The sequence below is a fragment of the Sciurus carolinensis genome, chromosome 6 (assembly GCF_902686445.1).
Source record: "Sciurus carolinensis chromosome 6, mSciCar1.2, whole genome shotgun sequence".
Lineage (NCBI taxonomy): Eukaryota > Metazoa > Chordata > Mammalia > Rodentia > Sciuridae > Sciurus > Sciurus carolinensis.
Genome location: NC_062218.1, coordinates 138,066,971 through 138,083,141, shown reverse-complemented (window position 1 = coordinate 138,083,141; position 16,171 = coordinate 138,066,971). Strand labels below are relative to the sequence as shown.

At 48.6% G+C, this 16,171-nt stretch overlaps 1 protein-coding gene across 5 annotated transcripts in view; it reads right to left on the bottom strand.

Annotated features, from left to right (window-relative positions):
• P4ha2 (prolyl 4-hydroxylase subunit alpha 2) overlaps window positions 1–15,544 on the bottom strand; it is a 32,502-nt gene extending 16,958 nt beyond the window's left edge. For 3 of the 5 annotated variants that reach the window (XM_047556558.1, XM_047556557.1, XM_047556554.1), the window contains exons 1-6: window positions 15,422–15,544; window positions 14,729–14,850; window positions 5,852–5,951; window positions 5,075–5,171; window positions 4,562–4,713; window positions 2,028–2,165 (exon numbers count right to left, since the gene is read on the bottom strand). In XM_047556558.1, the coding sequence (XP_047412514.1) occupies window positions 2,028–2,165; window positions 4,562–4,713; window positions 5,075–5,171; window positions 5,852–5,951; window positions 14,729–14,731 (490 nt within the window). In that variant the 5' untranslated portion in view covers window positions 14,732–14,850; window positions 15,422–15,544. Of the gene's footprint in view, window positions 1–2,027; window positions 2,166–4,561; window positions 4,714–5,074; window positions 5,172–5,851; window positions 5,952–13,730; window positions 13,852–14,728; window positions 14,851–15,195; window positions 15,372–15,421 lie in introns of those variants that run through there. The other 2 variants (XM_047556556.1, XM_047556555.1) reach the window with 2 other exon arrangements.
• Window positions 15,545–16,171: the final 627 nt, after the last annotated feature.

Here is a 16,171-nt window from a genome sequence, read left to right as displayed (position 1 = left end):
CAATGGAGAAGCCGAGAACCATGGGCAAGGAGCCAGGGATACAGAGGACCGCAAAGACTATATATCAGAGGGGTTTGGGTTTATCCCTGAAAGTTAAGCATTGTGACCAGGTTCTAGTGTGCTAAAGACAACATGGAGGGTGGTCTTACAAAGAGAGCTGGACAACTGCAGGAAAATGGATGAAACTTGAGAACATTACGTTAAATGAAATAAGCGAAATGCAGAGTCCCGGGCTGTTTTCTCTCATATGTGGAAGCTAGAGAGGAAAAAGGAAAAAAAAAAAAAAATGGTGGGGGTAGGGAAGGATCCTCATGAAACTGGAAGGGAGATCAATAGAGCAGACAAAAGGGGCAAGGGGGAGAAGGCAGAGAATGGAAAAGGGAAATCTTGGGGAATGATAGTGACATATTGTTATATCATGTGCACATGTGAATATATAACAAGTCAGCTGATATTTTAATAATCCAGCTGAAAAGAAGTGATCATGGGGCAGCAGTGAGGGGATAGTACAGAAGACATTGGGGAAGGAGAATCTAGAGGCCTCAGGATTCTGGCTTAGGCTGCCACTAGAAGGAGATGCTTCTTGCTGAGAGAATAGGTGAGGGAATTGAATCAACAGTTCAAAGGAGTTAAGGATTTCAATCTAGGACACATGAAATTTGACATGTTCATGGAATATCCAAGCATAGAACACTGGGTGGAAGCTCAAGAGGCTGTCCTGGTGGGAAACTCAGATGTGGAAATCAACCATGTGTGGGAAATGCCTCAAGGGATGAAAACTGCTAGGTTCCTGGGGAAGGCACATAGGAACCGAATCCTCACAGTTAACTCACAGGTGTGTTAACTGAGTGTGAAAGGTCACTGTCAGGGTGCAGCTCCCTCCCCAACTAACCAATACGACAGCTACAGGGTGAGGGGATCCTGCAGGTGCCCTTAGCTGCCTTCTCTCTCCAGGCTCATGGCCTGGCTTGGTCTAAGACCTGAGTGAGGAAGAAATAAGAAGTCCATGCCCCCTTCTGCTAGCTCGTCAGACTCCTCTGGGCCAAGGCCCCAGGCTTCACCTAGCCAGTAACAGAAAACCTAAAGAGGGAGAAAGATTCCACACACTATGGATCTCTCTGTATCTTCTCTGGGGTCCCCACAAGTGAGATAGTACTCAAGGTCTAATGAGTCCCTAGGGTTACTGGTCTTGAACAACTCTCCAAACCCAGCATATCTTCTTACAAACATTAACATGGAGGAAGTCAATGGAGAAGCAATTGGTTTAAAAAAGAGAAAGAATGAGTGACCAGAGAGGCCAAAAGAGGAGAATTCAAGATTGGTATCCCAGAATTCAAAGGAGGGGAGAATATCAGGCAGAATGGGGCAATCAATGTGTTGAATGTTGCTGAAAAGTTAAAGAACATGATGTCTGAAATGTCTGTTGGCTTTACCAGCCCAGCATGGTTGGTGCACTGTGGAGTCAGGAGTACTTGGGAACCAGGAAGTGGAGAAAGAGCGCAAATCGGTCTATCCCATAGCCTACTCAGGAGGGGAGAGGACACTGACCAGCAGCAGAGACCAAAGAGTCGTGGACCCTGAGGGAGGAGTTTGGGATGAGCAAGAATAGAGTTTATGTATGAGTTCAAGGAATGACCCCAAAGAGGTGGGGACAGAATGGAAAGGAGCAGAGACTGTAACTGCAGGGACCTAGGAGAGGGGGCAGTGAGTCCAGAGATCAGCCTTGGAAAAAAAATCGGGATGGTGGGAGATGGAAGCAGGTCTGGTCTCAGATCTGTGGTGCTTGCTCTGGGGGCACTGACCAACAGGGTTCCTGATAGCAGCCTCGGCATTTTCTGAGACACAGGAGGAGAGGGAGGACCTTGGCTAATGCATGGAGGGAAGTGGCTATCCTGAGAACAGGAGACACTAAATAAGGATCCAAGAGAGGATCATCAGTAGAGGCAGAGACCATATGTTGCCTCTTCCTTGTCCAGCCAGCAAAGAGACACGTGCAGGATGGGCAAAGTCCCAAAGTGCTGAGTTACCTGGAAGCTCCCCTCTGGAAATCGTGTCTGGGTCCAGCTTGTATGTGTCCTGAAGCCTCATCAAGGCTTTTGCAGCTCCAGACTCGTCCTCATCAGTGGGGAAGAACTGCCGTTGCACTGAGAGGTTGGCAATAAAACCTTCCAAATGAGAGTGAGAACGAGAGGTTACCCTGGATCCAGAAGCAGAAATACTCCTGGAACCAAAGAGGCAGCCACCAGAGGGTCTCTGGATAAGGGAATCCCCTTGCCTCTCACCTCAGAGGCAGGCTGGGGATGTAGCTCAGTGGTGGTGCACTTGCCCAGCATGTGTGAGGCCCTGGGATCCATTCCCAGCACTGGGGGCTGTGGAAGAGAGTTTACCCTTCCACCAGGAAGTTCTCCTGGACTGCTCCAGGCCATGAACTTTTTTTTCCACTCCTCAGTGTCCTACCACCTGTGCTGCCCATTTGGAACTGAACAGAAATGGCCTGTCCAGTGGTTAACATTTGGGAGTCTAGAAGTCAAGTCATGAGCTCTCTCGTGCCCAGGACCACAGCCTGGACCCAGGAAAAGCCTCTGACCACTAAAGTGCACCTACTGAGGCTTTACTGGGATTCCAAACCCAAGTCATACAGCAAGAGAGGCATCTCCTGAAATTCCAGGACTCCAGGCTGATTTGGGCCTTCAGTTCCATCTGTGAGCTGAGAATTGGGAGGGAAACCCCAGGGTATTCCTTCCCTGGCCCCTTCCCAAGAGCGGCAGCACACACTGCAACCTACTCTCACAACAGACTCAAATACTCATTTCTAGCCAAGCCTGGGGACCCAGGGGTCAAGAAACTACTACCCTGTCTTCCTTCTGGCTTCATGATTAGGGACTCCGAAAGAGTTCAGAATCCAGGAAATAGAAAACAAGCCCCCTTGAAAAAGCCACAGGACACTGTCAGCACACCCCAGGGGCAAGAACTCAAAGAGGAAAACAACCTATTGCTCTCTGAGCCTGTTCAGTATCCTTCTAGGTAATTTTAAAGTTTTCCAGATTTGATGAAGAGGGGAGGGTGTGGAGAACAAGGTCAGTGAGCAGAGATCATCTGAGCAGGCTCAGTCTCCCGCAGTGCAGGCAGAACTGACTGTTCGGAGCTACAGGCCAGGCCTAGGAGGCGGGGTCTGGGAAAGGCAGGCGTGGCTTCTGGAGGCAGTGAGCTCACTGGGCACAGCTCCAGCCTGGCTGAGCTCACCAATCCCTCCCTGGAGGCCACCCTGTCCCCAGCCAAGCCCGACCCAGTCTGGCCACATGAGCTGAAATGTCTCAGCCAGAGAGACAGCTAGTCTGAAGTTAACCAGCACTCCTAACTCAGAGAAAAGAGACAGGGTCTGAGCCCAAGGATGGGAGTCCATGGGCTCCCCTCCAGGCTCACCCCCACCATCACTTCATTTTGACAGGAAAATTTTAGAGCACAGATAATACTACCCTAGAAAAAGCTTTTCAAAAAAGTCATACTCTGGGGAGGTACGGGGGCCGGGGGGAGCAGGGGGAGTCATATTCTGACCTGTTAATACCATTTCTAGGAATTTACCCTAGAAAAATAATCAGAGGTAGACACCAAAATATATATGAAAGATTGCTGATAATTATAATTTGGAAACAAGCCCATGTCCAATGACTTTTCCAGTTTTATAGTATATCAACATGACAAATTATGATTCAGCTATTAAAATCATGTTGCAGAAGAACATTTAATAGCATATAGAAGCTGGGTGGCTGTAATCCCAGTTACTCAGGAGGCCGAGAGCAGGAGGATCTCAAGTTCGAGGCCAGTCTCAGCAAGTCAGCGAAACCATCTCAAAATAACACACACACACACACACACACACAAGGAGTGAGAGCAGGGGGACTGGGGTATAGCCTGGGGTACAGTACTTGTCTAGTGCATGTGAGGCCCTGGGTTCAATCCCCCAATACTGAGGCAGGGTAGGGGAGATGACATACAGACAAACTGGGAAATTCAGAGAAGAATATATGTTTATGCCACAAATCCACAAACGAATGTTCTATTTGTAAAAGTAAAGAATAGGAAAGAATTCAGATGAGGCCTATACTCAAGCCAAAGTCAAGTGGGCCAAACGCAGCCCACTTGACTCATTTATAATTCATTTGTACCTCAAGTCAAATGAGTTTTCATCCCCTGGTATATGTTTGGTTCCTTTTATTTAAAAAAATGTGTATGTATGTATGGAAAGATCATAATTTTAACAGTGCTTATTACTAGGCAATTGGATTAAGAATTGTAATTTTCTCACATGACTGTGTTGGTTTCCCTAATATTTCTATAAAAACACGTATTACTAAAGTATAATAAAGTAAATTACAGAAAATATTATTACCAAAAAAAAGGGGATAGGATGGGAGGTACAAACACTATAAAAAGGCAAAAACTAATTACTATTGCAAGTTTTAAAATAAGGACAGCCAACTGCCAGGACCAAAAGAGAAAGGACAGAGCCATGGATCAGCAGGGTGTATATTCTCACATGACATTTGTTCACTGTTCTCACCTGCAGCTGAGTTCTGCAGGACAAGGTCTTCCAGCGCAGGCCAGTCTGTGTTCAGCCGCTTCACAAGCTTATAGGCATTCACAGGGTGGGCCAAGTAGCCCTCAGGGTCAGCAGCTGACTTGCTGGTCAGGGCTTCCATCTTGGTGGCCCAACTGTGAAACCAAAGAAAAGGAACACTAACATACCCACCCACACAGGACTTGATCTGTGGTAATTTCCCTGATGAGATCCAGTACCTTTTTGTCAAGAGGTAATAAAACATGAATACAATAACTCCCACAGATACTGCTAGCTCCTTAATCTTAGTAAGAGTTGGGAACCTCAGTGAAAGTAAAAAGGACTTAAGCAGAAAGGAAAAGACAGTGACTCCTTAACCCATGTGCTACTCAAGTCATCTTAGGCCAGTCCTACAACACCTCTTGAGGACTTCCTTCTATAGACACCTTAGATGGGCTTGGGGAGGGGCAGGAGGGCTGACTCAAAGTGGGTGTGGGGCCTTCGGACATTAGACACCTCTTAATCTTGGAGAGCTTGGCTTCCTCCACAAGGATGTACTCCTTCAGAGCCTGCACCAGGTCTTTCTCTGCATAAATCAGGTCAGTCATGTGCCCTATAGGAGAGAAGTAAGGGCTGATGAGAAATTAATGAGGGATGTCCAGCCCCCTTTCTTGGGGCACAAAACACCAACTCAGAAGTAAGTTCTCTGGGACAAGGGCAGTCAGCTCTCTGGGAACCATGGGACTGGGAGTTAAGAGGGCCTAGGCACTCACGTGGTCCTGGCCCCAACTTCGAGAAGAGAAAGGCAGAGGTGCCAAGAGGATGTCTGGGATAAATTTGCTGGAGCTACTCAAGGAAGAAGATCCAAATTTCATTCTCCCAGTTACCCAGCTGGGCATGTCACTGGGCATAGACATCCTAAGGGCTTGTCACATGGAAACAAGCTCTGAAACTTCAGGTAAGGAGAAAGCTGGATTCCCAGGACACAGAGTGCTCACTGCTCAGAACCACTCTCTGACCCAGGAGAGTGTTAGTCAAAAAGGCCAGAGAGCTTACATGCAGCTGCACATCCCAGGGAGAAAGGTCCAATTCAGACAGCTGGATCCCCGGAAATCCAGATCATTAGGATCTCAGAGGGGGAAAACAGCAAGTCGTAAGTCCCACTCTCCCCAGAACTAGTCAAAACCAGTGGATGAGGCCACCCTCCCTTGAATGAGAACAGGCCTCAGGTAGTGAAATCGCCTGGCATTTGAGCCAAGGGATGCTTAGGCAAACAGCCCTGTTGCCACATACCAATAGAGGTGAAGAACTCGGCCTGCACACAGCTCAGGACACCAAACCAGGCCACCAGCAAGGCAGACACCTGGAGTTTCATGGTCAGAGAGGGAAGCATCTGCAAGGCATTCAGGGATATTCATTAGATCAAAATGGGCTTAAAAACAAGGATAGTCAATAGCTAGGACCAATAGGTTGCCAGTGAAAAAGAGCAACTTAGGTTGAAGAGACCCACACACACGTGCCCACATATATACACACTCAAATGTGCCAAAATCCTGGCCTAACACAAGAGTGCTAAGAAAGAGATCACCTAGGGAAAGAATACAGGGGGTGGAACCAGTGACATGTGCTCAATTCTGTCCACTTCTCTGGAAAGCCATGTGCCCTTGGGAGAGGCTCCATCCTCTCAACTCCTGGCAACCACCAACAACATGAAAAGACTGAATCATGGTGAGGGGACAGTTACCTCTGGTTCCAAGCATCTGACAGCCCAAGATTCTGATCTACCCCTTCTCATTTCACAGACTGTTTCTATCTTACCTTCCAACACAAGCCATGATAATGATATTGCCAGATTCTGGGGACCTAGTCCTGGCCCATAAGAAGGTAACAGTATGAAAAGACAATGACAGAGAACTTAATATGATATATTCCAGGGAACCTAGCCCAAACAGAGGGGTACAGCAGATGGTCAGCCAGAAGAAGAATCAAACTGACCCCTGCCAGTCTGCACCTGCAGAGAGCAGTCAGGGGAGTGGCATCCAGGACAGACACTGTTCTTCCTGTAGTGAGGCCCCCTGGCAGACACTGTCCTCACTGACCAGTCATCGTTCATTCACAAATATTTACTGATGACCCAGAGATGCCAGGCACTGAGCTAGGCACTCAGAAGACAAAAATGAATTAGCCACTCATAGCCAAACTCTTGGGCTGGATGGTTGACATAGGGAAAAAGCCAGCCACCACCTTCTCATCAGTCTAGAAATAGTCAGACACAGCTCTGAGGGAAGCAGGCACCATCTGGGGCAAGTCTCACTGGCAGTGAACCCAAATACACAAGAGAAGCTTCAGACATCATCTCGTAGCTCAGCCATGCAGCCCAGGACGTGCAGGAGGACCAGCACCCAGCTGAGCCCCTGCTCGGCCAGTCCTTCTCTTTCGGGTCCATCTCAGCCAAGCCTCACTGGAATGCTCAAATGGAAATTTACTACAGAAGACAAGGAAAATAAAGGAAATACAAACACTTCTCCAAAAAATAAAAGTCTTAACTGAAAGAACTCCAAGTCTGAGCTGCCTAATGCCAATTCACCAATTTTTGCCTGCCATGGTCGCTTAGACACACAGTCACACTCACCATCCTCATCTTTCCCTTTCAGAAGAATTTCCAATCCACTGTGGTTCCAGGTTAGGCTGAGAGAAGGCCCCCAGCCCCAAACAGGTTCCTCTACAGGAAGAAGGTAGTTTAAGTGCATGGCCCATGTGTTCGTGCCCGGCAGAGCTGCAGAGCTGACAGCATGCCTGTCACAGTCTAGGTGCTAGGGGCTCAGAGACACAGGATAATTATCTTTCAAGCCACAATGTGCTGTAAGGCAGGGAATATCGGGCTAAGGAGTCCATTATGGAGTTAGGGCATCAAAAGAAAGCAAAAAGGTGAGTAGGTATGGGCTAGCTCTGAGGACAGCCCAGGTCCTCCCAGGTCCAGTCTGGTCTGCACCACACTGTCTTCTCCAAGTGGCCTCTCTTCTTGTTTCTACTAGCCCATTAACTTAAGAGGGCATGTGTCTATTCCTTGTACCTCAGGAGGCTTGACTAGCTCAGAAGAGCACCTTCTGTGTGTCGGCAGGTGGGGAAAACAAAGCCAGGAGGATCTGTGAACAGTAGGGGACCAGCCTTGGGACAGGGGGTGATGGAGAGAACAATGTCCAGGCAGGAGACCAGACGAGACATGACTGGAAGGGGGGCCCACGCACTTCTCTCCAGGTGTGTCATCATCTTCAGCTGCATACCTCTGCAGAGTTCAGGCAAAAAAAAAATTCATGGAAGGAATGAATGATTTGAATGCCTTTCAAATCACCTATAGCACTTATGGAAAAGCAGCCAGGTTTCTTTATTACATGAATACCAGCTGCCCGTTCTCTGGAATGTGCTGTGTGGCTTAGATTGAGCTTATCCACGAATCCTGGCCTGAAGGCAGAGCCTCAAAGAATCACAAATGAGTTTTGGGAAATGACTTACTAGCCTGCAGAGTCTTGCTCTGGCAGGAGAGGGGGATGACGACCCTGCTGGTCCAAACAGCTGGGCACCCCCAAGCAGCTCCCAGACTGCCACATCCACACTACCATCCCAAGCAGGAGCATCTTGGAACCCCATCCCGTTTCTCCTGGGCCTTGCTACTCAAAAGACTTTGCACAAAGGTTATTTAATTAGCATGAAGTTGGGAGGAGGAGGCATTCAAAAGGGACTGTGCCCCACATGTGGGAAAGGTCAACCCTTACCCCATCTTATACCCATACCCTGCAAAGTAAATGGGAGGATGTGTACCTGCTCAGTGCCAGGCAGTGTCCAATGCTGCCAAAAGCCCTTTCAGGAACCCTCAGAAATCCATGCAGAATAGGCCTGAGGACGTGCCATTTGGTCAAATCCTCTTTTGTGAAAAAACAAAGTTGCACCAAGCCTGAGCAGAAAACCATTGTTGAGTTTTACCTGAGCTGCACCCCCAGAGTTTAGAATAGTATCAGTGCCCTGGAAGTCACCCCACAAATAATTCTTCATCACAGACTTGTTCAAATTAGGAAACAACAACAGAAAATTTAGATTTCTTCCATAGAATGAGTTGTTATGGAGTACACAAGAATGACTACTGTATGCACAGCAACGTGGAAAGATCAAAGCACTGCGAAAATGCAGGCCCCAAACAATATACACCACATGATTCCATTTTTGTAAGGAAAAACTACTGCATGTAGTATATATGCAAGAAGAGAGGCATGATCTAGTTGTATCTTGGTGAAGTAACTTTATTTTTCTTTTTATGCTTATTTGTTTTCCTAATCTTTCTACAAGGAATTCTAGAAGAATTTTTAAAAATATTTTATATAATATACTTAAAATATAAAGGAAACAAAGCAGGCCCTTCTCAAATGAACTCCAAAGGGGTCCTCGCAGCCCTAGAGTTTAGACCCCCACAGGAGGTCCTGTGAAGCCTGCCAACACCCCAGTGACAGCAATTCACCCACCAGGCAACTGGCACTGTTTCTAAGCACAGGGAAATTCCAAGACATACAACCAGAGGTCCTACCAAGACTGCTCTTTGGAAAGAACGTTTACAACCTGGCCAAATGACCATGAAAAGATGTTTCCAGCTGCAAACCAGCAGCGTCCTTAGCTTCTCCCCTTACCTCATCAGGCAGGATCCTCTGCCAAGCTCCCAGCTGCAATCCAAACCAACAGCTTGAGTTTTAACAATGTATTTAACAGCCTAGAGACAGAACATGGATTTGCTGAGAACAGAAAGGTCTTGCTTGGCACTGGACAAAACTCTGCCTGCTTTCCATGAAGGAGCAAAACCTCCCTGAACAGGTCTCCTTGACCCCCTACCCCTGCCATGGCCCTGCCTCCCAGTGCTGTGACCAACTCCAGGATGGCAGAGATGGAAGGAATTATACAATCGACTTAGGAGGAGCTGTGCAGAGACTCCAGGGGGCCTCACTCCCAAAGCACATGGATGAACATTCAGGCCCGAAGCTGCTGTCACTGCCACTCCAGGAAAGGCACCCAACTCTCATCTGATGTCACGCCTTAACCATCACCTGAGTCCCAATCAACACTGCTATAGCCATGCTGGCCCAACCTCCTCTTGATCTCTCCACACCTCATCTGGCTTCCCTTCCAACTCCATTCTACAAAGTAGTCAGCATGGCTTACTGAATCCCTTCCTTTGGCTTCCACTGCCAGCAGGATAAAATCCAAACTCCTTAACCCAAAGGGCCCTTGTAACTCTGCATGACCTGGACCTGCTGCCCTCTCCAGCCCCACCTCACTACACCAGGTTTTGTATCTTCAACAATTTCTTCTTGTGAAAAATATTCTTTCACCAAAAACCTAATGAAGACTAGAACTGTGCTCAAGTAGTCAAGTGTTCTCTTGAACCTCATCCCTCATTCCACATTTAAGAAGCCATATAAAAACTGTCAGTAAGGAAACTCCCTGGGCTTTTTATTTTTGACCCTCAGTAGAGAAAGGAAGGCATAATGGCCCTTGCAAAAATGGATGAGGGTGCATGTGTCAGATAATATGTATCTGTCATTATACCTTCTCTATCCAGTACATGAAAACCTTGATTTCCACTTTCCTAATTGGGAACCATGAAAACCATGAAATCTCCTGCTTCAGTAATTAGACAATGAAGTAGCAGGGAAGACCGTTAAAATCAATATGCAAATGCCAAGTTGAGTTTTCAGTCAGGGTCTTGGCAGGGACTTGGCAGTCTGGGCTATCTTATTTCATAAGAAGGATCTACACGAGGACAAAATCCATACACCACCATATTGGAAGCATCATCATGCCATCTCATACTCTTTTGGTCTCACCCATGTTCTAGGCCCTGGACCACTTGCTTTTGCCTTAATCTAGTCAAAGAGACTGCAAAGGCCTGTGCCAGAATTTCTGGATCCTCCTACTATCTCCGTACTGACTTCTCTAGAGTCTACAAAAGGACCTTCCTGAGGAGTGAGGGGAAAGTTAACTGCTCACGAGGCAGTTCTGACCAATGATGCACAGAAGACAAGAGGAGCTCAGCAAATAAATTCTCTCTCTAGGCCTTTTACAAGCAACTACTCTGAGGCACAGAGTTTCTACAGAGCTTGCACAGAGAGGTCCTGAAAGGGTGAACAAGAAGTAGATCTCCATGCAGAGTGGTCAGCTTGCTAAAGCACCACTTCAGCAAGTGGTGCTTCCCATTCTTCTCTACCTCATTTTTCCCTTCCCTTGTCTTGGCTGCCCTGCAATAGGCTTTCCAATAAAGCATTAAGAACTTAAGCTCTTCCTCAGGCTATTTTCTGGGAACACAGTCTAAGGTAACCACAATTTATGTTTCCAAAAATCTTTCATTTCTACCATCTAATTCTCACCAAAATCTTGTAAGCTAAATAATCATCTCCATTCCAGATATAGTAATCCCCCGTTGTCCATGGAGGATACAGTCCAAGACCCCCAGTGGAGACTTGAAACCGCAGGTAATAAATATCAAATCTTGCATATGCTGTGTTTTTTCATATGTTTTTTCATACATATGTGCCTATGATAAAGTTTAGCTTATTAATTAGGCACAGTAACAGGTTACTGATAAAAACAAATAACAAAATATAACATTATAACAAAATTGCCAACATAGCTACTCTTCCACTTTGGGCCATTATTAAATAAAATAAGGATTATACGAACATGCAATACCATTAATAGTCAATATAATAACCAAAATGGCTACAAAGTTACTAACAAGTGAGTAGCATATACAGCATGGATACACTGGACAAATTATCCATGTCCTGCACAGAACATGCAGGATGGCACAAGATTTCATCATGCTCGTCAGAAGGGCCCACAACTTAGAAAATACAAATTATATAGCTGGGTGTGGTGGCACACGCCTGAAATCCCAGAGGCTCGGGAAGCTTAGGCAGAGGATCTCAAGTTCAAAGCCAGCCTCAGCAACAGCAAGGCACTAAGCAACTCAGTGAGTCCCTGTCTCTAAATAAAACATAAAAAATGGGCTGGGGATGTGGCTCAGTGGTCGAGTGCCCCTGAGTTCAATCCCTGGTACCCCCCCAAAAAAATTACAAATTTTTATTTCTGTAATTTTCTATTTAATATTTTCAGACAGTGGTTGATCATGTATAGCTAAAACTGGAAAATAAAATTGTGGGTAAGGGGGAAAAACTACTGTATAAGATAGATACAAAAGATTGACAAGTGAGGTTGAGAGGGCTTCTTCCGCAGTTGACATCTGACAACAAATCAATGTCAGAACCAAGACTAAGCCCCAAATACACTTTCTATTAAAGACAGCTGCCATCCAATCATACTCAGGAATATCTGTTACCTTAGAGCACAGAGGTCTTCCAAAGAGGGAAGCAACACTTTGCTCTAGTAAAGCATGGCTGCCCAGGTTAAGGACTTTATCATGGGTTACCCAAAAGGTTCACAAAGCAGGTTCAAGACATCTGTGGCTGGATCCCACCAGGAGACCAACATGGACCCAGAAAACAGCAATGCAGTTCCCTGAGTTCAGGTGGGTAGCTCTCCTACCTCAAGACTTTATAGCACTCACATGTAACCAACCTGCCCAACTCATGGCAAAGCAGTTCAGCCCACTGAGCAGATACTCTTGTCAGGCAGACCCAGAGTTAAATCCCAGCTCTATCACCACTTACTGGCTTTGTGACCTTGTGTAAGTCACAGCCTTCTCTAAGCCTCAGTTTCCCCATCTATATGATACCAGGACCTATATTTCACAGGGCTGTTGTGACTGAACGAGACAACAAATATCAGCAAGCACCAGGCACAATTTCACCAGAGAAAAATCAGTGAACCTGAAGCAGCTGGTTGCCCTGTTGATTAGGTGAGGAAGGAGGTCCAGACCAGGGGTCAGTGAAGACGCCAAGAACAAAGCAGAAACTGGGCAATCTCCATGTCCCAGGAGTGCCAGAAGATTTACAGGAGAGACTAGAGTCAGCTGTTATGCAACACGCTGCCCATCGGGGATAACCCTGGAATCAGCCAATCCCTGGTCCCAAAGCTCACCAAGGAAATTTCTCTAGCAAAAGGCAGGGAGCTGGACCAATACACTAGGATCTCACGTACTTCTGAGCCTCTGACCTGCTCACTCCAGGCTCTCCAAGTACCAGTCTTGGGATCTCTGCCGCACCCTCTGGAGTACCAGGTACAGAGCAGGCTACATTCTAGCAAGCACTTTTGGAGAGGTCTAGAGCAGAAACTGGCCTCTGACCAGCTCAGACAGATCCTCTCTGAGCTGGAGAACATACTACCCAAACACTTTAATCCTCAGCCCTGCAATGACACCAACTGAACAAAAACTCTCCTCCAGGGCTCCAAGATGTCTAGTTCAGACTTTTCATTCCTCTCTGCTCTTTCTAAGAACAAAAAAACTGTCTATTTATCCCTCATTCCCTGTTCCCAGCACAAACCCACAGGCCATAGGATTCATCAGGTTCCTTTACTCTAGGATAGACTGATGTCCCACCCTCAGGCACTTCAAAAGTCCAAACTGCTAGATTTGAGCAACTTTTTCAAAGTTGAACTCTCAGTCTAGTATTCTGCTAGGCTTGCACGTGCCTGTACTACATTTCCTGCCAGCCTCCATCTGCATAAAATTAAACTCTTGACAGATCCCAAGAACTAGGGACACACCTACCAGTCTTCTGCACATTATCAGCCAGCGTGGCCACAACTCGGCCAAGGCGTTGCATCCAGCCTCAGATCCTCCCAAGGATGTGGGAGGGCAGAGCTAAAAAGGGAGGTTTTCTCAGGAAATGAGAAGACCCTGTATTTCCTCACCCGATTCATTCCTCGGAGTTGCACGTACCCAACGTCTGAGTGACGAGCACTCCCTCTGGCATGTGCCCAGCTACCAGCATGAAACAACAATCTCAGACAGATTAAGAGCTACCCAGAGGCAAGAATAGTGCCTTGGCCACCTCATCTCCCTAATTCTAGCCCTGGGCACACTTTAGGCAGAAGCCAAGCACGCAAGCAGGAGATAGTCAAGAAATGAACAGAGCACAGCTGTGGCCAGTCTAAACCAGTGGCAAAGTAAGCATTCTATCAGGCATCCCACTTCAGAGCCTGTGACAGGGCAGGAGAGCCTATCACAAACCTCAGTTTCAGTATGACAGCATCTTTGGGATAAGGCCTCCAGCCAACTCCATCCTTGCTACGTGGCCTCACTGTCTGGGCCACAGAGTGGACATGCTTGGCACTGTGAGAATAAGAAGGTCCTAAAAGAAAAGAATTCAAAAGCCAAATATCCTGTGAACAGGGAGAAGCAGAAAAAAAAAAAAAAAAAAAAAAAAAAAAAAAAAAAAAAAAAAGGCTGGGCCCTTAGGCACAACCACAGTAAGAGACTGCACCCTGGATACTTCAGGGACAGTTTAAGCAAAGGACAAAGGGAATCTTGGTCCACTTAATAGAGAACTAAATCATGAAACCTGTTGTCTTGGATGTGATACAAGTTGAGAATAAGCAGCAGCTGGCAGAAATATCTGATAAATTCTCAGGTGAACAATGGATCTGTGCAAAGTCTGGGACATTGAGAATGCTCTAAGCTACAAAGTGATGTCCACCAGACTTGCTCTTCAAGTCTGTAGGATTAAGTCTGCAAGAGGGCTGGGGCTGTTGTGCCCAGTCGGCATCAAGAAGCACAAGGCTTGCGTGTGTTATTCTGTAGTATAAGATAAGTCTGTCTTGGGAACAACCCTAATGCTCTCCTGAGCATCTTCAATGTGTCAAATTAGAATACAGAGGCCAAGGGCCCACTCTTTCTGCTCAGCAGCAGCTGGGGCAGGAAATGTTCTGATCTGCACTATGTTGCAAGCAGGGTACAACCCCTGGCACTGTCCTCTCACTCCAGGCTTTTGTGGATGGGGTCCACAGCAGCTATTTCCTCAAGTGTCCTTTCCCCATCACCTTGCTTCCACTAGAGTATCACAAGGACGAGGCTGGCCCAAGTCAGCTCCCACTCACACAGCCTTTTCTTCTATCCAGATTATCCTTTTGCCACACTTCATCTGCTCCTGGGTCACCTCCTCAAGGAAGCCTCTGGCCTGGGGCATCCTGAGTACCCACAGCGCACCTTCCTGCCAGCACAGCACTTACCATACTGCTCTGGCCTGTACTCTTCCCGGTCTTCCAGTCTGCCTGCCCCCTTGCGCTAGCAACTCCTGGTAGCGGGTCGTTTGTTGAATTAGTTAGCTAATTACCCCAAATCTCCGTAATTTCTGGAAACAAACAAACAACATTAAAAAAAAAAAAAAAAAACACGCAGATTGAACAGGAATGTCAGAAGGGGAAAGACGACTTTTTGAGCCAACCGATCTAATTAACTGTTCATCTAATTAACAGCTTCCAGCTGATCCTGCCCGGCATGGGAGCAAGAGCAGTGGGCTTCCCCAACACCGAGCAGCCCCTCCCGCCAGGCCGACGCCCCCATCCCCGCCTCCAACCGCTGGCAGCCCCCGGGGTCAGGCCACCCTATCCCAGGGAGCCTGAGAGGGCAGGGCGGCCAAGTGCCCCGCCCCGCCCAGCCTGCCGCCGAGGGGACCGGCAGGAAGGGCGCCGCTGACCTCACCACCCTGATCTCGGGAAGGAACGCAGGCGGGCCAGGAACCCAGACGGGTGCAGAAACAAGGCGGAGGGCGCCGGGCGCCGGGCGCCGATTGCGCAGCGGGCGGCGCGACCCGGCTCCAGCACCCGAGTCCTGGCTCCGCGCTGGCAGAACCCATCTCCCGGCGACCCCAGCCCGCAGCTGAGAAGGAGCCCAACAGCTGACCCGGCAGGCGGGGCACTCACCTGGACACGCGCCGCTCCCGGCGTTTCCAGAACCTCCTGCGGCGTCGCCCGGCCCGCTCGGCACCTCCTCCCTCTGAGGCTCCGCCTCCCGCCGCGACCGGGCTCCGCCCTCTTGAGCCTCGGCCACGTCCCCACCTCCCGCCCCCCAGGCCGGCCGGGTCCCTGGCTCTGAGCCCTGGAGCTTCGCCGGGGGACGCCGCCGCCGGGAAGGCCCAGGCCGCCGGGTTGCGCGGGAGCGGGAGCGGGCCTCGCGCCAGGCTGGAGCCGGCCGCCCCGCGCCCTTCATGCCGTCGGCCGCTCGCTGCACGTATGCCGCGCCTGCCTCCCTTCGGCGTGCTCCCACCTGTGGGACTGGGCCTGTGCCCCTCTGCAGCACCTGGGCGCCTTCAGAAGGGGCGACGACCCCTTCCTTGCGCCGGGGGCGTCCGGGGAGCGCTCCTGGGCGCTGGCGGACTCCCCAGCTTCAGCTCATGCCCCTTTGCTCAGTTACTCTGCCGACTACACGACCCCGTCTGTCTCTCTACCTCACCATCCCACCACCAGGTGGATGAGACATGCCAGGAGAGGGGACAAACCAATGAAGAAGACCTTGAGGAAGACTAGGGACCTGGGATCCACTCACTGGTCTCCAGGTCAATCTCCTAGAGGGATTCAGATCCCTGACTCAGGCACTCCAAAGACAGGGTACAGGGGATGTCATGCCACAGCCTGGAGAACCCATGTTTTGCTCAAGGTCTGCCTTATCAGACC